The sequence below is a fragment of the Notamacropus eugenii genome, chromosome X (assembly GCF_028372415.1).
Source record: "Notamacropus eugenii isolate mMacEug1 chromosome X, mMacEug1.pri_v2, whole genome shotgun sequence".
Lineage (NCBI taxonomy): Eukaryota > Metazoa > Chordata > Mammalia > Diprotodontia > Macropodidae > Notamacropus > Notamacropus eugenii.
Genome location: NC_092879.1, coordinates 93062950 through 93088589, shown reverse-complemented (window position 1 = coordinate 93088589; position 25640 = coordinate 93062950). Strand labels below are relative to the sequence as shown.

Genomic DNA, 25640 nt, shown 5'->3' with positions numbered 1-25640 from the left:
CCCTAGTGCCTACAGGATAAAGTCCAAACTCGTGATCCTGACATTCACTGATCACAATCTTTCCCCAGCTTACTTGGGTTGGATGTGATGGCCCTTTGGGTCCCTTCAAACTCAGTATGAGTCAATAACATGACCTAGCAGCCAAAAAAGTTAATATCACCTCAGACTCCATTAAGAGAAGTGTAGTGTCTGGAATGATGGAGGTGACAATCACTCTGTTCTCTGCCCTAGTCGGACCCCATCTAGACTGTCCTGTTCAGCTCTGGCCTCCACAGCTTAGAAAGGAATCTGATGGGTTTGAGCACATCAGGGAGGACAACCTGGAAAAGACTCATTAGCATTCCATTTAAAGGTTGGGCTATGTAAGGCTTAGAAGGACCTGGGCTGTTTGAGTTTTAGCTGAGAAGGCTTAGGGAGACATGATACCTGTCTTCAAGTATTTGCAAGACTGTCTTCCAGAAACTGGGATTTGGTGGGTTTTATTTGGCCTTAGAAGGTACAACTGGCTCAGTGGGTAAATCATGTCAGAGAGTAAAGAAAATCTTACTCATCTGAGCTGTCCCAGAGTAGAGTGGCTTCCTCGGGTAGGAGTAGGCTCCTTCTCACTGGAGATCTTCAATGGCAGACCGGATGACCCCTTAGGTACGTTAGAGGACAAGCTTATTCAGGTCTGCTTCAGACCTACTGGTTTCTGAGGTTCTTTCCAACTCTGACATTTTATGAAGCTATGAATCTTAGTAAAGACAATAAATGCATATTGTCCAGGCTTCTCTGGCTCATCTCTCCCCACTCTGGTTTAGGGTAAACTTTATTAAATAGGTGAAATTGATTTTTAGCACTCCCTGCTTACCTTGGACTTCTCCCTCCCACCACCATACCACGTTGCCTTCACATCTCTTATGCTGCTTCTTGTCTCTAGTCTCTCTTGCCTCATTACCCCAACTTCGGCTAGCTCTATACCATCCCCCACCTTTGTTTAATGTCCAACCATTAAATGAGACAGTTTGGACACAAGCTCTCAGTAGCTACGGAACCTTGGATTGGACATATCATCTTCCTGACTTGAATTTCCTCATTTTTAAACGGAGGCAGTTGGACCACATGATCTCGGAGGCCCCCTCCAGCTCTGAGCTAACAAAGGAAGAGACTGGACTGGGTGCTCTCTCAAAAGCCTCTCGGAGGTAAATGGCCTTTGGTCATAGTTAGGGTAGCTTACAAGGCTTAATTCAAGGCCTTTCTAACCCAATCCCACACATTAGTTGATGCTGTTATGTTAATGGGTGAAAATGGCTTCTTGTAGGTTTGCATTTTAACACTTTGACTTGACTCAAGGGATTCTACTGCCAGCACCTTGAGGGCCTGTGGTGGGCTAGTGGGCCAGACGCCATTCAAGTCAATGGACATTTATCAAGCTCTTGCTATAGGCCAGGCACTGCGCTAAACCCTGAAAATGACAATCCCTTTTTTAAGGAAGTTGGATTCCCCTGGGGACTGTGGGAGAACATGTACACAGATAAGCATGATGCAAGAGGGCAAAGAAGAGGCAGACTTTGGAGTCAATCCAGCAGCATTTAGCACAGTGCCAGGCGCAGAGTAGGCCCTTATTAAGTGAGGGAAAACCAGGCCCTGCCCTCATGGAGCTCCCATTTTAATGGGGGAGGCATTGTACAAACAAGAGATACATATGGGATCAGTTGAGGGTCATCTCAGAAGGAAGGAGAACTGGGAAAAACTTCTAGAAAATGGGAGTTGAGCAGAGACTTGAAGGAAGCCAGGAGGCAAAAGAGCGTTTCAGGTATGGGAGACAGAAAAATGCTGGAGTTGCATCCTGGGGCCAGTGTCATTTGGATCAGAGAATATGGAGGGGAGTGAGGTATAAGCAGACTGGAAAAGTCAGAAGGAATCAGGTTATGAAGGATTTTCAGAGCTCAATAGGATATTTTCAGTGCAGTGAGATCATCTTATATTTAGCAAAGTGGGAGACTTGAATGAGCAGAAACCCTGCCAATGAAATGGCCATCTAGAAACAGGATTTTAGGACTGCTTCCTAAGTTCCTGATCTCCCAATAATTCATCAGAAATTTCCAGGATCCTAGAGCTGGAAGGCATCTCTTGCGACCTAGGGCACTTCCAACCCTTCTGCTATTAGCCAGTCTTTGCTTAACAAATTCAAATGAATCTCATTTTCTCCGAGCCAGTTGGGGTTCTATAAAGATGTAGTCAGGGTGAGAGGGAAAAAAAAAAGCTTCCCACTTCTCTTGTTTAATCAAGAAAACAGCATGTTACAGCTTTTACAGTGCCTAAGTATTTCTCCCCTTTTCTTATTGCAGATTATCTCCCAGTGTGAGGTGACAGATTCTACTTGTGTTAGTTTTATTGTTAACAGTGAAAATAGAGGGGGGGAGGGGAGGAAGGACTGAGAGGGAAAGGGAGGAAGAGGGAAAGAGACCAAGAGAGAACATTGTGGAGAAGGAGCCAATATCAAGAAGGTAACTGAGCGGTGTGATTTGAGGGGAGTCCCAAGGACCATCTGTCACACACACACGCACACACACACACACACACACGAAATCAACCCCACCAGGCCTGAAATTTTAGTCCTTATTGTCATTCTTTTGGCTTAAGCCATTGTTTCTAGAAGGCTCCTGTTAAAATGTTGAGAAAACCACCAGCTCAACCAGTTAACCCATTAGTAGTAGTCAGCACTGCAAACACATGAATAGGAAATATGGCAACCAGCAAGCTGAAAAGTAGGTAGAGAGCAAGGGCCTCAGCTTGCAGGTACAAAAACCATCACATCGAGGAAATATTTTCTGCTATGGCATTAAAACAAGAGATGGAGACTGAGAGCCCTGCAATGGCTAAGCTGGGGATCAGGGAGTCCTTGGGTCAGCTGGTTCCTGAAGTGGGCCTCCTCTCTTATGAGTAGAGGACTTTTAAGACACTGGAAATGCTGCGCTAAACTTTCAGACTCTCCTCCACTGGAGTACTGGAAGACTGTTGTGAGTAGGAATGGAAGAAGAGTCTGTGACCCTGGTGGGCCACCTAAGCTGGGTAAAGTCAGGAGGTACAGAAAAGGAGGAAGAGGGCAGACGAGACAAGCTACTTGTGACTGGAACTGAGGCTGACCTCTGGTTATTGACGTTTACCCTTGGGTCTGAGTACAGAACACTAATTAATAAGAAGAAATAATAAGAGGTAACATTTCTATGGGGGTTTTCAGGCTTGCAAAGTGCTTTACGTATTTCTTCTCCTTTGATTTTCCCACCAGCTCTAATAAAGAGCCTTTTCATTTTATGAGGAAAGGTGGTGAGGTACCTGAGAAATGACGGGTGGGTGCATGGAAGATGATGGGGAGGCAGAAGTGAATCGGTTCTTCTTCCTTAGGGGAGAAGGGGTGAGGGTTAGAATTGGTTCTAAACTGCCCTGGCCTCTGGTTTTCCAGGTGATCCAGAGTCTGCTGTAACAAGTCTGCAGTGCATTTGGTACGACCTGAGCCAAATGAATTGTACATGGCTCCCTGGAAAGAGGACACCTCCTGACACAAACTATGCTCTGTACTATTGGTAGGTGGGGCTTGGCAGTGCTGGGGAAATGACAGGGCTGTACACGTGTCTGTGAACTGGGGGCCTGCCCCAACAGTAGGGGTGTGCACACATACACACACACACACACACACACACACACACACACACACACACACACACACACACACACACACACACACACTCACACTCTCCAAAGGTGATTTTGAGTGGATGTAAAGCTTGAGAGAATAGTTAGGTCAGCCTCAATGGAAGATTCATCTCATGGGGGCTCCTGATAGCTGAGCTCCTTCATTTATCCAAAGAGCTCTACCCAACCTCTCTGTGGCCCCCAATTCTGTGATTTGTCCACCTGTTGCTAAATTGGAAGAAGATAGTGGATTTTATTGAATAAATGTTCAAACTGCCATTGATGGCTTAGTCCCTCAGCTTTGGTTTTCATTGATTTCATTACATTTTATTTTCATTGTCTCTGCCACAGAGCTTGTGAGTAAAGTCCATGCCCACTCTGTCCTCTCTGCTATTTCTGAAAGCTACTATTGGACATTTGACAAAGAGATTCAGAGGCTGGCATTGGTTCCTGCTTCCCTGCCTCTTTGTGGGCTCCATACCTCTGGCCCCTACTTGTGAAACTACCATTTGATGAGTGAACCCTCCCTTAGCCTGTGCCAGTCACACCAGAAGGAAAAGGGACAGAAAGTGCTTTGCTACACTTCCCTACCTTGTTTGGGGAACAGGAAAAAGAGAGGGGGTTAGTAACGGCCTCTCCTCCCCCTTCCCCATTAAAAAAGTGGCATCAACCTAGAGGACACAGGGATGTCCTGGATTTCTGTGGAGCTGATCTATTGCTGAAACAACTCTGCCAAGTGCAGACTCTCCAGGCCAGTGAATCTAGGGAGATTCTAACAGCATTTATTATCCTGGGAAGGTTGGAAATGTTCAAATGCTGTCTAACATTTGTACATTGAGCACCTCATTTCTCTAAAATGAAGGAAAAGAGTCCCTCTAAACCAATATGACCATATAACCAGAACTCTAATTCAAAATGTATTTTACCAAACCAGTGATGACAACAATCGGCCATACTTTGTTCCCTAGTCTTTCTTCATAACACTCTATTTGTATTTCTAAAGAAACACGAGATGCTCAAATTTAGAGAATCCACCCCAAATGTTCATGTGGATTATCGTGCCCAACCTGTGGCAGAGTATTTCGAGCTCATATTGAGCTGATCAGCCACAGTCAGACACACTGTGGCTTGACTCCAGCATAGGGATGTCATTTTGGTCCTCTTTGAGAATGAATGACAACAACCAGTGTATATATTATGTAGATATATGTGTGTATGTACATATATACACACCTATACCTATATGTGTGTATGTATGTATGTATGTATGTATAGTTTTTGTCCTTATGTAGTCCTAGCCAATGTGGGGACTAGTTTTCTGGTTGTACCTCCTTCTTTTTATTTTGCGTGTCTCTCCATATTTGGAAATGGAAAGAAGAGAAAAACAACACTAAAAGACAAAATACGTCAGGTCAGTGCAGTGATGAGCCTTGATTCGGGAGGATGAATGGTGAAATGTGGTAGAGAGATGGTGGACTACAGGAGTGGAATAAGGCATACATTGTCACACATGGCTAATGTGTTGGTTGGGTTTGACGACACTTCTTTGCCAAGGCAAAAAAACGGAGGATTCCATTGAGAAGTGATGATAATTCTTTTTAAACATCTCTCAGCTAGTTTTAGGGGACATGGCAAACTAAGGGGCCAGTGGGAATTTGAATATAGTAGAAGGTGTGCTGTGGAGCAGTGGGAGATGTACCAGGTTCTACGGAGACAGATTCTGGAGGACCTTGAAAGCTAGGGAGTGGAATTTGGATTTGAGGTTATAAACGTTAAGAAAAGTGGTTTGGCAGCTCGAAATGGGATAAAGAAGACCAGAGGAAGCTATTGGAGTCATCCAGGTATGTGGTGAGATGACAGCCTGGACTAGGATGATCTTAGTGGGAATGGAGGTGGGAGCTAATCTAAGAGACATTTCAAGGGTAGAAAGGGTGGGGCTTTGTGACTGGATTTCAAAAGGGAAAGAAAAGGGTGGGGGTGGTTCTGTTGATGACAGGGACAGAGAAAGCAGAACCAGTGGGAGGGAAGGGAGAATGTTAGGTTGGAGGTACTTGAGAGCTGTGCAGGGAGCAGTGGTTGCTAGGCAACTGGAAATGTGGGATGAGAATAAAGAGCCAGATTTGGGGGAGTCAGTGGCAGAGAGGGTTGGTTAAAGGAGTGAGGTTCCCAGGGGTGACTCCAGAGCCAAAGGCTCAGGACTAGGCTTTGAAGGCTGCTCTGGGAGAAAGAACAGTTAGCAGAGGAGGAAGGGAAGGCAGAGAGCTAGGAAAGTGAAACATCATAGATGCCAAAGGAGGAGGAAAGGGCCGGGCTCTGGAGGCTGAACTTAGGAGCAGCACATGGCACGGCTCCTCATACTTGGCTTCTCTTCTGCTACGTTTCTTAAGTGCCAATTTCGTGCCAGGCACTGTGCTAAGGGCTAGCCCTTGCCTTGAGGGAACTCCCAGTCCAGGGGTGTCCCAGTCTAATGGGGAAGACAACATGTAAATCCCTAGCTACACATGGGCTCTGGACAGAGTAGATGGAAAGAGGAGAGTTATTTAATGAGGGAGGGCATGTTCATTCCTGGAAAGTCTTGCGAGTGAATAAAAAGCTGTGCCTTGGGCAGAGTTTGACTCTTCACTTTCTACTATAGTTTGTGGTGAGGTTGTTTTCCTTCCTTCTAAAAGCAAGCTTAAGGAATAAACTTGGCCTTTCTTGCAGCACATCCTGCTTTCCATAGACATGTACCTAAACTTCAGTCTGTCCTAGATTTTGAAATTTCATTTCAACAATTTAGAGAGTGGATTGTCTCCATTTCTCTGCCTTATAGGTACAATACTCTGGAAAAAGGTCTTCAGTGTACAAACTACTATATGGAAGGTCAACTCATTGGATGTGTTTTTGATCTGCTTAAAGGAAATGTTTCAGCTTCTGAAAAAATTCAGATAATGGTCACAGACACAGCTGGAACAATTAGACCCTCCTATAACGTCACTTTCTTAAATTCTGGTAAGTTATACCTCTTAATAATCCAAGAAAAGAATTGCTGCTCAGATGTCTCCGTTTCATTCCTAACATAAGAATCAGCTTCCTTCATTGACAAGTGGGCTAGACTTCTTTGACCCACTCCTTGATAGATCCTTGTCATGTGGGGATCCATTAAGGGGATGCTAGTCCCAGTCATGGACCTGGGATCATCTCTACCTGTAACGTAATTAAATAATGAGCATATATGTCATTGAACACCAGCTGGAAAAGTTCAGGGTACTGGGAATTATATTTAAACAGGGAGCCTCAGTTAAATGATAGGCAGTGGCATGGGAGCAGATGCCGTGAAGCAACCTCCACCTACTGCTCATCCTCAAATATCCACAAAGGAAAATCCACATGGGAGCCAAAGATGGCGCAGCCTAAGGTCTTAGACATGGAAGTGCTGCTGCCAGACAAGTTGGTTCACGATGCTGGCTCAAAGCCCAAGTCAGCCTTTTCTTTTCATGAATATTAATGGTAAAAAAAAAAAGAAAGAAAGAAAGAAAGAAACTATTTGGCTACTAATGGCTTCAGACTTTTTTCTCTTACCTGGATGCGCTCCCCACTGGTGAGGCACCCAGGCTTAATCAGAGCTGACTGTTGTAAAACTGGATAGGCTAAGAACCAAACGCAGGGTTTCCTGATAGTTTCATTCTTTGGCTGGTCATTAGGATGATGGTTTGACAGTTGGGAGACACTCCTCAACAGCCTTCCATATCTGCCACATTGGAGTGGAGGGTTGGATAAGGACCACATGTGCTGTTTTTCAGACAATCCCAGTACAAAGAGGGATGCAGGGATCAAAGTGACCTTTCGGCATCCCTGCCCTTATATATGCACCTAAAAGACATCTGGAGTTATTCTGTATTCCTGATTTCATTTCTACATTGCAGTGAAACCCGCTCACCCTGTCATAACAGCCCTCTCCTTCCAAAATGACAGCCTGTATGTGGAATGGGAAAGTTCAGAAAACTTTGAGAGCAACTGCTTAGTTTTCCAGGTGGAAGTGACTGACAGCAAGCCAGAGTTACACAGAGTAAGTTGCTTGAGCGCTTTTAAGCTCACGTTTCCTTTTAAACAATGATAACCAGAAACATAAATCCAAATGAATCTCAGTGCTGTCCCCTGCTTTGGGGCCCTGTGGGCATATATTACCAGAAAGGCTTGTCTGAAGGTAGTTATGGGGCTCGGAATGCGGAAGGGAAGCAGTTTAAGAGGGGAGAGCAGGCAGTCAAAGGTGGTCCTGTTTGTCGCCCTCAGTGGGCTGTAATCTTACCAGAAGGGCATGAATGTGTCCCAGGAGCATTGCCGACAGTAACCTCACTGAACCCAGCAAACGTTTGTCCAAACTCCAATATAGGCAGCACATTTGTCTTCCTCTTCTCTCAGGAATGGAAGCTTGCTAAGGAAGAGGGTTATTCTACCTGTGGCTTTGTCTCCCCAGTCCTTACACCTAGTAGGTGCTTAATAAATGTTGTATTGGAATTGAACGTACTGCTGGGAATTTCATAAATCCTTATATTTGATCCTGATAATAAATAATAATAAATCCTTATATTTGATCTATCAGCTTGGTGACTCAAGGAATAGAGTATTGGGCCTGGAGTCAGGAAGACCTGAGTTCAAATCCTACCTCAGGCATTAACCATATGACCTCGGGCTAATCCTTCAACCTCTATTTGCCTCAGCTTCCTCACTGGTAAAATGGCAATCATAACAGCACCAACCTGCCAGGATCATGATGAGGATCAAATGAAATAATATTGTCAGGAGCTTAGACTGATACCCGGCACATAGTAGGCACTTAATAAATGTGCGTTATCTCAGGGTTTACAGCATACCACTGATGACGGGGAGACAGCTGGCCTGAGATCACAGATGGAGATGTGCAGATGTGCAAATCTGTTTGGAACTGAGCTGAAACATAATGAGTGTGCATTACAATCTGTAGCATTATAGAGAAATCAGATGGGGCCTGGGGACTAGAGGGGAATCCAAGGCAAAGGATCCTGGCTTGGGGATTCTTTGTACTTAATGAGAGTTTGAGGAAATCAAACATTTCTCTGATTATTTTAACCATCATTGATAGTTCCTTCCTCAGATCTACTCTGAATACCTCTGCAATTCATTTGGGGTGCTTTATGTTCTGCCCTGAGAGATCACGCTACATAGAACAGGTTTGCACAACCTGCAACCCTCAGGCTGACATAGAAGACAGAAGATTGGCCTTGAAGTTAGGAAGACCTAAGTTGCCCCAGGCAACTTTTTCAGACTTAGTTACCCAGAAGGTGCAGAAGGAGTTTCCATACCAGGAGTTTCCTTCAGAGATGAAATTGTCTGTCTAGTCAATTGGTAATCACTTGTGACCCCTTTTTGAGTTTTGACACTTTTTGTTGGCACTGGGTGAGCGTGAGAGCATGTGCAGTGCAGAGTGCACATGCTGTGTGTTCAGAACCAAGGCTGCAGTGAACTTGCCAGATGTGTTTCAGGCAAGCGCTGCCAGAAACACCTTGGATTCATGACATAGTTGATTTTTAATTAACTTTTGATTGTTGTACATTCAGAAACCTTTTACTGTTGCCAAATTTTTCGAGACCCCAATGGGGTCATGATCCACAGTTTTAAGAAGTGCTGGTTTAGACCCCCCCCCCCCCACTACCTCACTTCCAGTCAAAGCTAGACCTTGTGCTGACTCAACTGTATCATGTGTTGGAAGTTTCTAGGACAGGGGCTTTATCTCCTACTTGTTTGTCTTAGCTACAATACCTAGCCCAACTATCAAAATTATAGGTCTTTGATAAATATTCCCGTTTTTCATTCATTGGCCACGTATTTCTTGAGTGCTTACTGGGCACCAAGCCCCATGCTAATAAGAAAGCCCTTTTTTTAAAGTACTTTGCAGTGTACAAAAGTGCATAACCTAATGGAAAGAGTGTGGGATTTGGAATTGGATGACATGGGCTTAAATCTCAGGCCTGCTCTGGCCTCTGAGTTGTTTAACAACTCTGTGGGCCTCAGTTCCCTCCTGTACAAAGTCACATGGTTGGGTTAGATGATCTCTAAGGTCCCTTTCAGCCTGGAAATTCTCTGCCCTTTAGACGTCAGCCCTAGAATGCAGGGGGGCAGAAGAACGTCTGCCTGCTGTGGTGGGCATCAGGAAGCCTCTTGGCACCACAGAGTCAGAGATCTGGGTCTTAACTTCCTCCAACCCAGTTTTTTCATGTGCAAAATGGGAAGAAGAAGAACAGGATGCTTTAGACTGTTTACTTCACAAAATGGTTGCCAGCTCGAAGCTCTGGATAAGTAGGAATTGTTCTGACTTCTCCCCCCCCTCAGTCAAGAAAACCCAGGCTTAGAGTTGGTGACTTGCCTACAGTCACTGAGCTTATCTTACAAGCCCAGGCCGTGCCAGGCACTCTCCAGGTTTCCTTTCCTTTCCTTTCCACTAAGGCCTAGAGCCAAGACTCATTCAGTTGACTCCCTTCCGTCCTAGGGCCATCGAGGAGGCACCACAGTGCCTCAAGTCAAGAAGACCTGTGTTCCAATCCAGCCTCAGACACTGACTAGCTTGGGTGACTGGGCAAGTCATTTCACCTCTGCCTGTCTAAGTTTCCTCCATTTGTAAGATGGGGGTGATGATAGCACCTCCCTCACAGGTCCTGGGGAGGATCCAATGAGATTGTTATTTGTCAAGTGCCTGGTACTTAGTAGGTGCTTAATGAGCGCTGTCCCCTCCCTGCCAGGTTATAGTCCTGCTGAACAGTTGTCTTTCGACATGAGTCTGAGCTGAAGAGGATAGACAGCTTAACTTAGAATAGTCATTTCTCTTGACTTTTTTAAATGCTGTTTATACTTTTGAGTAACTGGTATAAATGTTTGCCATTTTGTCTCCTTAGCAGATGTTCGCCAGCTGCTTCCTCTCTTAGACTACCCTATCAGTGACTGTGTGCTAATCTGGAGTTTTGTTTCTTAGAATTTTCTGCTTTCAGTTCCTTTATGGGGAGGTTGGGGGGCATCAGTCAGTGTTTCATCTAGTGTCCATAGGAGTAGGAATGCAGGCCGGTATCAGCATGGTGACATTGCCAGGACCATGGTCAGCGCTAGGCACATTGGGAAAGAGGGGGAAGTTTGTCCTAAGCCTCCCTTCCCAGATGCTGGGTCACCCATCCCACCTGTAAGCTGGTTCTCAAGAACTGGAGAATGTGATGAATTCAAATGTAAACAACAAATACAGCTTGATGCCCTCTTCCTCTGAATATGGAATTTACATCTTAACAGTCAGCAAACCCAGAAGCCAAAGGAATGATGGTGAAGAAGTAGCATCAGGTGTCTTGGGAGAAAGACAGACCAGCCTAGAGGGACAGAGGGAGCTGTACGCTTTCCCTTATGGCCAGCGTGGCCTTTGGCTTGACTTGACTCAGCTTATTTGTCACATGGGAGATCTTTCTTTCAAGGGTGAGGAATTGGGAGGGAAAGTGCTAGTGCTCCCCCAAACCCCCCCAAAAAAGAAAAGAGCATTAATAGAACTTTTTAAAAATTGACAGAGGAGAATCCAGGGGAATGGAGAGGGAGACATGGACAAGTGGGGCAGATTGGAAACTAAATGTTGAACCTATTATATACTTTTTTAAAAAAACAAACTATGTGTAGTATAGATTTACAGTTTCATAGGTTTCTCTTCTTTATACATGGAAATGTTCATATACATTCATGTCTGTCAAGGTCAGAATAACCAAAAAAAATTTTAATCCTGAAAAAAAAGGAAAGAAAAATCTCCTTAAATAACACACACACTTCAACATCAGGGCTTAGCAATTTACTTGGGAAGGATGCTCATCCCTACAGATGACTCCCTGTACGTAGACCAGTACTGCCAAACTCAAGGAGAAACAGGCTCCACTAAGCCACATGGAAGGATCATGGTGGGTGCATATTGACTTCGAAAACTAGATAGCGACACTATGTCAAGCTTACTGTGTTTTATTGTAGTTAATTTCCTCATTACATTTTAACCTGGTGCAGGCTGCATTTGGGATTGTCGAAGGCCTCCATGTGTTTGACACCTCCGAAGCAGATCATCACTGGCTACAGATAGCACTCTATGCACATGATGTCCTGGTCTAAAACTGTCTGGGAATTGGCAGAAAAGCCCACAGAGCTGCCTTTTCTCTGCTTCTTGTGGATAGGCTTGCCCACTGACATTTAGAAACTTTGTTTGCCCTCTGTAAATTCTGACAGGAGCCTTTCCTCAACATTTAATTCAAAACAACATCGCTCTGCCTCCCCCGGGCCCTGACTGTTTAAACCTTTCTGCAGATTCTAGTGGGCCACATGCCAGATAAACCTTCCAAGTCTTCTCTCGGAATTTTTGCTCCCTTGTGTGTTTAATAGGAAGAAACTACAACTCTGTAGGGAAAAGTTTGGGGTGCACCCTGCTCTCATGCGTTCTCTCTCCCTATCTCTCCTTTTTTCTCTCCTCATCCCTCTCCCTCACTCTCTCCCCCCATCTTTCTCCCTCTCCCTGTCTCTCCTTTTCTCTCTCCCCATCTCTGTCCCTCCTCCATTCTCTCCCCCTCCCTCTCTCCCTCTCATTTGCTTTGAATTTGCTTCTCATGTGTTGTAACTGGGGAGGTTTAGATCATGAACTCTGAAAGGTTCTAATGGCCTCACAGGCACTTTTAATATTTTCAAGGCTGAAGATTCTAAAATTAAATGCCACATCCCACAAATGCCTCAGGAGCTTCCAGGAAATTCCAAGGTCAGTAACTTCTTCATTGGTTAATTTGTTCTGAATATCCCAGACAAATTTGGGGACATGGGTTTCTTTTCCCCCTAAAACACCACAAAATCAGGCTCGTTTTATCCAGCTTATGGGTACCATTTGTCTGTATTTCTCCTTCTAGAAGTCAGAGATTGAATTGAAATTTGTTTTACTCATGTGAAAACATTCTGCTTATGAATATGTAACAGAGTCGGATGGTGCCTTTCCCTGTCACATCTGCTTTTATTTGATATTTTAGGATAAAAATTGTTTAGTGATCAACAACGTGGACCATGGCACTTTCTACACAGTCCGAGTAAGAGCCAAAACCAGTAAGTTTTGCTTCGAAGACAGAGACCTCTGGAGTGCTTGGAGTCCAGAGAAAAGCATAGGTAAGATCATCATAAAAGTAAGGACACATAGGACCACAGCCTTCCTTCAGGACCTCATCCTCCATTGCCTACCCTAATCCATTACCCTGATCCAGTTTGTCCACATGGCTGCCAAAGGGATTTTTCTAATGCGCTTCTCTGTGGCACTTAGAGCACTACGTGGTCTTATGCCATCCTAGTGTGCATTTTAGGGTTTTCATTCCACACACTCCGCAGTACCGCCACACCAGCAAGAAGGCTGTTCCTCACACAAAACCTTTCATCTCTGCCTTTCCACTGACTGTGACTTAGGCCTGGAATGTGCTCCTTTTTCACCTTGACCTCATGGAATCTCTAGTTTCATTCTACAGGAGGCCTTTCCTGGTCTGTTCATCTAGCTGCTAGCAGGGCCCAGGGCCATCCTTCCATCTATCCCCCGCCCCCACTTTGAATCTGGTTTTTGTCACGTGTGTGTGTGTGTGTGTGTGTGTGTGTGTGTGTGTGTGTGTGTGTGTGCCTGCTTGTGTACATTCTGTCTCCTTCAGAATGCAAACTCTCTGTGCCAGGGCCTGGTCCTGGCCCATGGTGGGCACTTAATAATGATTTATGCCCACTTCACCTACTTCACCTATCTCAGTCAGTAATAATTTCCTGCCTCACATCTCACATTCTAGCTCTTCATTATCTGTACAGTATTTCTGTCTTAGCTCCCTAGAAGACTATAGTCTCAGGAGGCAGCTAGGTGGTGCAACAGACAGAGCACTGTCCCTGTAGCCAGGAGGACCCGAGTTCAAATCCAGCCTCAGACACATGACACTTCCTTGATATGTGGCCTTGGGCAAGTCACTTAACCCCAATTACCTTGCCAAAAAAAAAAAAAAAAGACCATAGACTATGAGAGTAAGAACTAGGTCTTCTCCAACTTCCAGTACAGTGCTCTGCACATAGTAGGTGCTTAATATGTGTTGGTGAGATGAAAGGATAGCCTTCTTCTTGATGAATGTGTCACCCTCACCCCTGCAGGCTACTCAGAGTCCTCACACTTCCCCATCTGGGCCTGTTGATGCTCAGGCCTCTTGAAGTATACCCCTATCCTCACCCCAGAGAAAGTGGATCTGGGCAGACTTACTATTTGATGGAATCCTATGGAACCCTCTTCTAAAATAAACAAAGCCCAAAACATGTCTCCTCTGTCTTTGGTTCTTGGGTTCTCTGCTAGACAACAGTGATTGTTCATCAGATACAGTTAGTTACCCATCTCTGATGATGGGTGAGAAGAAGAATATAGCAGTTTATCATATACATAATGCTCTCATGGATCTTCCCATTTGAGGCTAAATACATGGGCCCAGAGAAGGTGAGGTGACTTTCCCCATGGCCAAGAAGTGCATCACAGAGGACACCTCCTTACCTACCCGCCTGCCTGTCTAACTGGGGGGCCGGGCCCACAGAGCAGTTTGCTTCCAAACCGTTTCTACTCTGACTCACGGTCTTCCGTGTCCATTTTCCTCTCCAGGCCAGAAACCTGACCCCACGTTTTATACCATCACATTACTCTCCATCCCGGTTGCCATCTCCATCTCCACTCTTCTCCTGCTGCTGTATTTAAAGAGGTAAAAGAGTCGCCATGACTAGATATCTGCCCATTGTCCACGAGAGAAAACCAAACAGAGGCCTGCCTAAGTGGCCAGCTTCTCACATGGGCCCATCCGTGCTGAGGCCACAATTCACAACATCAAATCGTCCCTTTCTGACCCTTAGGCCATGCCTGATGCCAGCAACGGCTCTAGTAAACAAATATTTAAGGATGAGATAGGATTGTTGAGCTTCTATAGAACTAAAATTTTATACTAATTAAAAATAGCACTATGATTTAGAAATGGAGTGGTAAGAAATAGGAAAAGGAAATGAGAAATTAGGGAGGAATGTACTCCTTCCCCAGAGCAGTTTTTTTCAAGTCATTGCAGCCAGCAATCCCCTGCCTGGTACATCAGGTCTGAAGAACCCCTTTAAGGTAAGAAGTAGTAATCAACACTTGGAGATGACCTGCACATGTCTACTCTTCTTTTGGGGCCACCCAACCCCTCCCCATCCATGTACAGAACTTGAAACTCTTAGCACATTCATTTCTCACAGCTTACTTCAAGTAATTACACCAAATCTACTTCATTATTAGAGAGCCACATCTTCAGAGCCAACTATATTTAAGCTAAGCCCACTTTTATTTTGGGCACTAGGGGGCGCTGCAGTGTTAGAGGCCAGGCCTGGAGTCAGGAAGACTCATCTTCCTGAGTTCAAATCCGGCCTCAGACACTTAATGTCTGTGTGATCCTAGGCAAATCACTTAACCTTGTTTGCCTCAGTTTCCACATCTGTAAAACGAGCTGGAGAAGGAAATGGCCAACCACTCCAGTATCTTTGCCAAGAAAATCCCAAATGGGGTGATTAAGAGTTGGGCACTACCAAAGCAGCTGAATAACAACAGTTTTTTATTAGAACTCTTCACCCAAAACACTTTTTTCTGTCTTTTATTTTCTCTTTAAGACTGAAAATCATTATTTTTCCTCCAATTCCTGATCCTGGGAAGATTTTTAAAGAGATGTTTGGAGACCAGAATGATGACACCCTGGTGAGTATTGATAGTCTGGAGTTAGAAATGACTTATTTTTAAGTATTTTCAATCTAAAATCCCAGGCAGCCTTGGGAAATGGAGCACTCCAGGTAGGTTGGACCAGAATTCCCTGATATGTGGAAGATCTGGGATAGAACTGAGGCTTCCCAGCATGCTGCCAGTGGCAGTTTTCTTGAACTACCTTGGGCATGGCCAGACAACGTCAGTCTGCATCGTGTTTGTCTCTGAAGCGTCCAGCGTTTGAATGTGTTTCGTTTAGCACTGGAGTAATTTGAGCATAGGTCCTTGTTCAAAAATTGTCCAAGTGAATTTCTCTGGTCTTTGCTCCTTTGTGACTAAGCAGGCTGCTGTCAGCGTTAAGGGGATTCTCTCCTTTTCATTGTAATTTACACTTACGGGTTAAGAATCAGTCTGCCTATCTATCCCTGCTCCCTGGTAGCCATCTGTGCTTTCCTTGTCCTGTGCCAATTCAAGATTTTCAGTGGGTTCAAATAACAAACGCCCTTTGGACAGTTGTTCAGATTTTAAAGACAGGAAAATGCCGCCGCTTTGTGGGCACTGATTTGCTTCAATGTGCCAGCTTCTTTGGCTAACCCTCTGGCACACAAAAGCCATATTGACTGGAGCAGGAAATTCACAGCCAGACAATCTGCTCCCTAGTGAGATATCTGACCTTCAGAGCAGTCAGAGTGAAGTTTAGAATTTCAGCACGCTGCCACTGTCCTCGTGTTTAGAACCCCACGGTACTGAAAGCCAGCATTTTACCTTCATAAAAACCACTCCTAGTCGGGCGCGCACAGAGATGCTTTCCAGTCATGTGGTGTATTTTAGCTGCCTGCTGCATTAGGCTATTGCTTTTTAATCTGCATCGGGGTTCTTAACCTGGACTCGGGGATCTTGGTTTTTTGTTTGTTGGGTTTTAAAGATTTGGTCACCATTTCCGTAGATTTGGCTTCCTTTGTAATCCTCTGCCACGCAGTTTAGCATTTAAAACCATTGTTCTGAGAAGGCGCCCAGAGGCTTCCCCAGGTGACAGCCAAAGGGCTTGAGTGCACACAAAAAGCCCTGCTCCAAATGCTGGATGGCACTTTCTTGGGGCAGCTGGGTGGAGCTGCAGTGGATAGAGCCCTGGGCCTGGAGTCTAGAAGACCTGAGTTCAAATCCAGCCTCAGATACTTCCTAGCTGCATGCAAGTTACTTCACCTTGTTTGCCTCAGTTTCCTCATCTGTAAAATGATCTGGAAAAGGAAATGACAAACCACTCTGGCATCTTTGCTTAAAAAGAAAACTCAAATGGGGTCACAGAAAGTCTGACATGACTGAAGTGACTGAACCACAGCTTCTTGAAGGATTAGGTTGTGAGTTGATAGCCTGAACCAATGTATTTTTTACTTATACATATAATTTTCAGATTGAGTTAGCAGGTCACCAAAGAATCGAAAGCCTTGCATAGTTATGTTCTACAAAGGCACACTCTGAAACTCATGCATGAGACTTAGTTCACATTTGGGGAAAATTCCCATTGTGTTTATCCCTCAGGACAACATATTTACCAATATACAACAGTCTCACGCATTTTTCTCCCTTAATGTTGATTCCAGATCATTCTGTTTCCTTAACTGTCCAAATAGATGAAAGTTTCTTAGGTCAGGAAAAAGGCACATGTTTCCATGCACGCAAAGCCAAAAATAAACATTGACAATGAGTGCCCAGGGAAAGGACGTCACTAAGAAGTAATTATCTCTTTTTTTCCCCTCCTTCCAGCACTGGAAAAAGTATGACATCTATGAAAAGCAAATTAAAGAAGAAACTGACTCAGTGGTGCTGGTTGAAAATCTGAAGAAGACCTCGCAACAAAGGGAATAATTTATTTGGACGTCACACATGACTACCAGGAAATTTTCTCCCATTCTCCATTAGTTATTTTGAAAATTATTCAGTGAAAACTGAAACCATTGGGCCAGCTAGTCAGAAGAGGCAGGTTATCAAACAGTTTTGGGTTCACAAGTCACGCACTTAAAAACCCAGAGAGAGGAGTGGGCCATTCTCATGAAAGCGAAAACAATCAGATTTTGTGATGGTTACAAAATTTAATATCAGGAGAACCCACTTTCTTGGGAAGCCTACCCAGCCCAACAAAAAAAAAAAAAGATAATGGCATTAAGGATAGCACATTCAAACTTGTGTGGGTTTCTCTTTCACCAATCAGCACCAGATGGCAGTGTGTTTTTTGTTTTGTTTGGGTTTTTTGGTTTTTGCTTTTTTTTTGGTGTCAACTGCTAATGTAGGAGAGTAACCAGAGTATATTTACTTTCATCAAGTGAGCTATTATACTTCCAATTTTCATCCTTCTCAGAAGTTTGTTGCCTTTCATGATTCACAGTAAGCCAGAATCACAAGTGCCCTTCAGCGCCTCTCCTGAGGCTATTTTGAGAAAAAGTGGGTTATTACAAACCTACCAGTATGAAAAATCTTCACATGTTTCATTTGGGCTTCATTGACATTTTCCTTTTCTCTTATTCTGAGATGGTTTTATTGCAATCTTGCAGTAAGAAATGGGTTTATTACAGAGCAAGTAGAGGGCCCAGTTGAGAGGCTGGTCCGTTCAGGCGCACAACTCTGCCAACGTGTATATACTGGACAAAATGAATTCCAAGCTTTTGGTATCTTCATCTGCCCTTGAAGGAGCTTGTGTCATATGAGCACTGCAGTGATCTACCTGCCTTTGAGTCTGTACCAGCTTTTAGAACTTCATGTTGGCAATGAGGTCAGGGTGAACCGCTCTAACCAGAACATGGAAGGCCGCCATGACTCCTAGAAGCAGACGGGCAGCACAAGTCACACTGACTACCGTAGTCTTGGGCGAACCACACCAGTTCATGAGCTGATGCTTTGCCTTACCTCAGTCAACAAGTATTGAACATCTGTTGGGTGTGCCCCACAGGCGTGCTAGAAACAAAAGTTGGGGACATGATCCCTACGCTCGGAATTCAGTGTCCAGTGGGAGCCTTTCTGGTTCATTGCTGTATTTGCTCCTCTGCTCTCCATTTGTAGACTCACCCGTTCCCAGTGCTAGAAACAAAAGTTGGGGACATGATCCCTACGCTCGGAATTCAGTGTCCAGTGGGAGCCTTTCTGGTTCATTGCTGTATTTGCTCCTCTGCTCTCCATTTGTAGACTCACCCGTTCCCAGTGCTAGAAACAAAAGTTGGGGACATGATCCCTACGCTCGGAATTCAGTGTCCAGTGGGAGCCTTTCTGGTTCATTGCTGTATTTGCTCCTCTGTTCTCCATTTGTAGACTCACCCGTTCCCATTCCAACCCATAAGTTGCTTGTCCTGTTCCCTTTTTGAGCTTTTCCCGTTTCCTAATATCTTCCCTGCCCAGAGAGTGTAGGAGATTATCAAACTGAGGGAAAACAAGGGGGTGCTGAGGAAAACCAAGTATTCCCCCACCTTCCTCTTTCCTCTTTCTCCTACACTCTGACTTAAGTCAATGTGGGTAGGCTGGAAAATATTGTTTTGATTTTGTTGGATTTTTTTAACCTATGTATAAGGCTATATTTGTTATTCAGTTTTCTTATATTAAACCACAGATGTTTCTGCCTCTTTTCTCATTGAAGAGTTAGGGGTACTCTGAAGTTTGCTGTTTTGTGAACAGCAAAAAGACTTGTTTTTCATTTGGTCCACAGAGGTGGCCCTAGGACTCTTTGGAGCCCCACTACCTAGCCTTAGCTTGAGGAAGCAGAGTGCCTTGTGTGAGTCACCAGCCTGCCAGCCAAGTAGCCCACGTATTTACTCAGAGTTTTTTCACCTCATGCATTCCTTCTAATTCCCAGTACCTTTAAGGAGGCAATTCCAAATTGCTTTTGCCATAGTTCTCCACTGCCGCTAGTCTTGTCCATAATAACTATCTGAAGAAGGCTCCTAAGGCATTGTCAGATAAAGGCAGGAACTTCGATGCTTAGACCATAGCTTAGTGCTCAGAGACTCATTCCTATTGGGTGCTGGGCATGTAAAGGGAGTGAGGTTAAGGGGCTTCAGATTTGGCTCTTGGAGCTTTTGTGGACAGGGACGCACAATGGCGGGTAATCCATGATCTCCACGATAGTGGAGAAGGCCTTGGTTTTCCTGTGTATTGAGCTGTGTGGAAGTGTTCCATTTATAGTGGTTTCTCTGTGTTTTTCTTTTTGAGGCCAGATAAGGCAGGGGTACAGATTGGAGTTGATGTTCCTTTGTACTCTTGCTTCTATCTGTAAGGAATTTGTTTTCCTCTTTAGGAATAAGTGTCAAGTCTACGTGTCCTAGGTATCTGATCTAGTTTGGAGTAATTACTCTCAGTTGAGGTTTAGGCCTGCTAGATTTTAGTGTCCATCAGTGCCCTTGGAACTGGCGATTAGCCAGGGGACTGCTGAGGATAGCTCACAGCTTAGGCTGACAGCAGGTATTACGAACTCCTACCTCATCTTGGCAGTGATGAAAAGAAATATGGTCCGCAGATTGGCAGATTGGCAGATTAGCTGAAAACCAAGCCCCAGGACACTTCGGAAATTATCCCAAGGCATCCACAGGCATGCTCCAAGAAATGCTCTGTGGAGAGGTTTGCTTACAATCCCATGCTTTCCCTACCTGGAACCTTCTCCCCGACCTAAACATCCATGGGGAAGGGAGGGGGGAGCTGTATTTCTCTATATCACCTAGGTCGCATTTCTCCGACTCTGCACACTGAAAGACTTAAGTGGGCAGCTTTTATTTTTTTTAATAGTTTTTCCTTTAAAATGGAGTTCATCTTGTTTGACCTCTTTTGAAAGTTGAAAATAAATCTGGACTTTGCTCAGTGCCATCACTTTGGTCTTATTTCGGGTAAATTGTCATAAGATTAGCATGGCAGAGGAGAGTGGAATTTCAAGGCAAACGTTTTTTGTGAAAGTCAAAAGTGCAGCAATAGAAGACACATTGACCTTTAAATATGACAGAATCCATCAACAGGTATGTATTACACAACTGCTATGTAGGGGGCAGTAGACCAGGGGACAGGCACACAAGTAAGAAGAGTGGAGCAATCCCTTCCAGCACTGAGCTTACATTCCAGTGGGGGAGACAGCAAGGAAAACACACGTGTACACACACACACACACACACACACACACACATAGAGTGAATAAATACAAATGCATACCAAGGAGTTAGATTTGCCACAGTTTTGGTGGGGAGGGAAGGGTCAAAGATGGCATCAATTCTGAGCTGCTGGGACCTATTAGAAGACTCTTGCTTCTACTCAAGAATGCCTACCACATTCTCCCATTAAAATCTTTTGGCTTAAGTGTCTATGTCTATATTGCACTGAGTGTAAGTACAATTCTAAGCATACACGGCATGGGAGGGAAGGATGTTTACATTTAGGAAGGCTGCAGTTGGGAGTAGGGGAAGCAAGAATTTGTTACTAAGCAAGTACTTGTTAAAATGGACATAATGCTTTCCTCAAAGCAAAGCTAACAAGGAATGCGAGTAGGATTCTGGTGTTTCAGGTGAGGAAATGGGCTCAGAGAGCTTGGGTGACTTTCCCATGATTTTAGCTAGATTTTAGATGAAGAAAAGTCGTTTTTGGAGTAGATGCCCTTCTGACAGAGATAAAGGCCTTGGTAGAATACTTTCTGCTTTCATAGTTTCTGCAATAGAATCCAGGGGTGGGGAACCTGTGGCCTCAGGGTCACGTGTGGCCCTCTAAATCCTCAAGTGTGGCCTCTTGATGGAATCCAAGTTTTATAGGACAAATTTCAAAAGACCACACTTGAGGATCTAGAGGGCCACATGTGGTTCCCCACCCCTAGTAGACAGTCAAATGGTTTGCACTCCTGGAGTGTGTTGGCTTGTTTAGATTTCATTTTAGGATAGTAGTATCTCATAAGGTACTTCCCCATAATCCCAAGAGGCCGGATAACCAGAAAGAGGCTATGTCAGACACAAAATTACCCTCCAATTTTCACATTCTCATGTTTCCAGTTACCCTTCCATGCTTTAGTAAAAATACTCTTCCCCCTCAAACATCATGTTAAATGAGGAGTTGCCTTACAACTCCTTATGATGAATTACAGAGCTCAAGATAGACTGATGCTTCTAACAGGAAACATGGAGCCAACATCCTTGAGGCCACATATGGGATGTGTGGGAAACGAATCCAGCCACCACAAAAATGTTTTGTCCAGCTCAGCTGGGGGGGGGGGGGGGGGGCGGGGCAAAGCAATTTGTTTTCTAAAGAAATGTACTGTTTATATTTCATTGACTTTTGGCATCTGGTAACATCCCAATTCTTTTTTTTTTTTAATTTAACTTTTAACATTCATTTTCACAAAATTTTGGGTTACAAATTCTCTCCCCTTTTATCCCCTCCCCCCCCCCAAACACCAAGCATTCTAATTGCCCCTGTGACCAATCTACTCTCTCTTTTATCATCCCTCTCTGCCCTTGTCTCCGTCTTCTCTTTTGTCCTGTAGGGCCAGATAGCTTTCTATACCCCTTTACCTGTATTTCTTATTTCCTAGTGGTAAGAACATTACAGTTGATCCTAACACTTTGAGTTCCAACTTCTTTACCTCCCTCCCTCTCCACCCCTTCCCTTTGGAAGGCAAGCAATTCAATATAGGCCAAATCTGTGTAGTTTTGCAAATGACTTCCATGATAGTTGTGTTGTATAGGACTAACTATATTTCCCTCCATCCTATCCTGTCCCCCATTACTTCTATTCTCTTTTGATCCTATCCCTCCCCATGAGTGTCGACCTCGAATTGCATTCTCCTCCCCATGCCCTCCCTTCCGTCATCCCCCCCACCCTGCTTGTCCCCTTGTCCCCCACTTTCCTGTATTGTGAGATAGGTTTTCCTACCAAAATGAGTGTGCATTTTATTCTTTCCTTTAGTGGAATGTGATGAGAGTAGACTTCATGTTTTTCTTTCACCTCCCCTCTTTATCCCTCCACTAATGAGTCTTTTGCTTGCCTCTTTTATGAGAGATAATTTGCCCCATTCAATTTCTCCCTTTCTCCTCCCAATATATTTCTCTCTCACTGCTTGATTTCATTTTTTTTAAGATATGATCCCATCCTCTTCAATTCACTCTGTGCACTCTGCCTCTATGTATGTGTGCGTGTGTGCATGTGTGTGTGTGTACTCCCACCTAGTACCCAGATACTGAAATGTGTCAAGAGTTACACATATTGTCTTTCCATGTAGGAATGTAAACAGTTCAACTTTAGTAAGTCCCTTATGACTTCTCTTTGCTGTTCACCTTTTCATGCTTCTCTTCATTCTTGTGTTTGAAAGTCAAATTTTCTTTTCAGCTCTGGTCTTTTCATCAAGAATGCTTGAAAATCCTCTATTTCATTGAAAGACCATTTTTTCCCCTGAAGTATTATACTCAGTTTTGCTGGGTAGGTGATTCTTGGTTTTAGTCCTAGTTCCTTTGACTTCTGAAATATCCTATTCCATGCCCTTTGATCCCTTAATGTAGAGGCTGCTAGATCTTGTGTTATCCTGATTGTATTTCCACAATACTTGAATTGTTTCTTTCTAGCTGCTTGCAATATTTTCTCCTTGACCTGGGAACTCTGGAATTTGGCCACAATGTTCCTAGGAGTTTCTCTTTTTGGATCTCTTTCAGGCGGTGTTCTGTGGATTCCTTGAATATTTATTTTGCCCTCTGGTTCTAGAATCTCAGGGCAGTTTTCCTTGATAATTTCATGGAAGATGATGTCTAGGCTCTTCTTTTGATCATGGCTTTCAGGTAGTCCCAAAATTTTTAAATTGTCTCTCCTGAATCTATTTTCCAGGTCAGTTGTTTTTCCAATGAGATATTTCACATTATCTTCCATTTTTCCATTCTTCTCTCTTTGTTCTGTGATATCATGCTTTCTCGCAAAGTCCTTAGCCTCCATCTGTGCCATTCTAGTTTTGAAAGAACTATTTTCTTCAGTGAGCTTTTGAATCTCCTTTTCCATTTGGCTAATTCTGCTTTTGAAAGCATTCTTCTCCTCATTGGCTTTTTGAGCCTCTTTTGCCAATTGAGTTAGGCTAGTTTTCAAGGTGTTATTTTCTTCAACATTTTTTTGGGTCTCCTTTAGCAGGGAGCTGATCTGCTTTTCATGCTTTTCTTTCATCTCTCTCATTTCTCTTCCCAGTTTTTCCTCCACCTCTCTAACTTGATTTTCAAAATTCTTTTTGAGCTCTTCCATGGCCTGAGCCCATTGGGTGGGCTGGGACACAGAGGCCTTGATTTCTGTGTCTTTGCCTGATGGTAAGCATTGTTCTTCCTCATCAGAAAGGAAGGGAGGAAATGCCTGTTCTCCCAGAAAGTAGCCTTCAATAGTCTTATTTCTTTTCCCTTTTCTGGGCATTTTCCCAGCCAGTGACTTGACCTCTGAATATTCTCCTCACACCCACCTCACCTCCTGATCCTCCCAGCCAGCGTTTGGGGACTGAGATTCAAATGCTGCTTCCAGCCTTAGGGCTTTTGGCGGGGGGCAGGGCTGCTATTCAGTGTGAGATTAAGTTCAGGTGGTCAGGTAGGGGCAGGGCCGCCTCTCAGGCTCAGTTCCCTCAGGGGGTTTATGCACAGACCTTCCACAATGGATCCAGGCTCCCGCCCGCTTGGGGAGCCCCTGTCTGCAGCCGCCTCTCAGCTTCTACCTCCCGGGGGGGCCCTAATCATGGGGGCACCCCACTCCCCTCTCGACCCGCCAAAGAGATTCTCTCACCGACCCCCGTCACCTGTGGGCGGAGGGACTTGTGTGGCCGCTAGAGATCCTGTCCCCGAAGCCCGCTCGGATCTTTTCCTCTCGGTGCCGGGGCTGCGGCCGCAGGTCTGGGCTGGGCTCTGTGTCTGCAGTGCGACGGACCTTTTGCGAGAGGTTTGCAGGTCCCTCTGAGGGTGGAGGGACCTGTGTGGCCACTGGAGATCCCGTCCCAAAAGCCCGCTCGGATCTTTTCCTCTCGGTGCCACGGCCGTGGCAGGGCTGCCCTCAGCTCCCAGTACCGGCGCCCAGTCCGCAGTGTGAAGGACCCCCCGCGAGAGGTTTGCAGGTCCCTCCGGAACAGAAATCTCCCTCACTCCAATATTCTGTGGCCTCTGGGTGCAGAATTCGCTGTGAGTTACTCCCCTGTAGCCATTCTGTGGGCTGTGGGTTCGGAGCTATGGGTATGTGCATCTTTCTACTCCGCCATCTTGGCTCAACATCCCAATTCTTTTGTGGAGGAAATGAGAGAAATGAATTCAAGCACACCACTTTAAAGCATTAACAATTTGAACCTTCTGTTGAACTATGCAAAAATGTAGCCTAGGATTGGATAACGGGGCAGCTAGTTGGTACAGTGGCTAGAGCACCAGACCTGGAGTCAGGAAGACTCACTTTCCTGAGTTCAAATCAGGCCTGTGACACTTACTAGCTGTATGACCTTGGGAGCGTCTCTTAACCCTCTTTGCTCAGCTTCCTCATCTATTAAACAAACTGGAGAAGGAAATAGCAAACCACGCCAGTATCCTTGCCAAGAAAACCCCAAACTGGGTCACAAAGAATCAGACACAGCTAAAACAATTGAACAACAACAAAAGACTTGGATAAAGTTCACTTTAAGGGGAGGGTTGTAGTCACATTGTAAGTACTTGGTATTTTCTACATCAGTCCCCAGGATAATGGAATCTTTCCAAACTTTCCCAAAGTTTTCCTTTCTGCAAATTGTCCCAAGGAAGAATCTTACATACAAGATATCCCACAAGATAACCTTTAGTTCTAAGACTCCTGATAACATTTGTTCAGAGGCAACCATGTAGAACAATGTAGAGTGCTGAACTCAGAGTTTGGAAAGCCTGAGTTCAAATCCTCCCCGTGACAGCTACATGACTGGGACAAGTCACTTACCTTCTTGGTTTCCTCATCTGTAAAATGGGGATAAAAAGAATACCTATCTCAAGGGTTGTGTGAGAATAAAGTGAGATAACCTGTGAAGTACTTTGTAAACATTAAAGCACTGGGTAAATGCTAGCTACTAGCCATAAGAAAATAGTTAATTATTGTGAGGAATGATTAAAACTTTTGTTTCTACAAAAATGATGTAATACGTGACTTATGAAATCTAGGGGATTCATACATACCAGAAAGTCTTTTGACTTGCAGCAAATGGCAGGTAAATAAATTGATT

The 25640-nt window shown here is 44.5% G+C and overlaps 1 protein-coding gene across 3 annotated transcripts in view; it reads left to right on the top strand.

Annotated features, from left to right (window-relative positions):
* The window catches only part of IL13RA1 (interleukin 13 receptor subunit alpha 1), a 30664-nt gene extending 10371 nt beyond the window's left edge, over window positions 1-20293 (top strand). For all 3 annotated transcript variants that reach the window (XM_072625883.1, XM_072625884.1, XM_072625885.1), the window contains exons 4-11: window positions 3446-3566; window positions 6488-6666; window positions 7581-7723; window positions 12380-12445; window positions 12708-12840; window positions 14336-14432; window positions 15364-15448; window positions 17216-20293. In XM_072625883.1, the coding sequence (XP_072481984.1) occupies window positions 3446-3566; window positions 6488-6666; window positions 7581-7723; window positions 12380-12445; window positions 12708-12840; window positions 14336-14432; window positions 15364-15448; window positions 17216-17317 (926 nt within the window). In that variant the 3' untranslated portion in view covers window positions 17318-20293. The remainder of the gene's footprint in view (window positions 1-3445; window positions 3567-6487; window positions 6667-7580; window positions 7724-12379; window positions 12446-12707; window positions 12841-14335; window positions 14433-15363; window positions 15449-17215) is intronic.
* Window positions 20294-25640: the final 5347 nt, after the last annotated feature.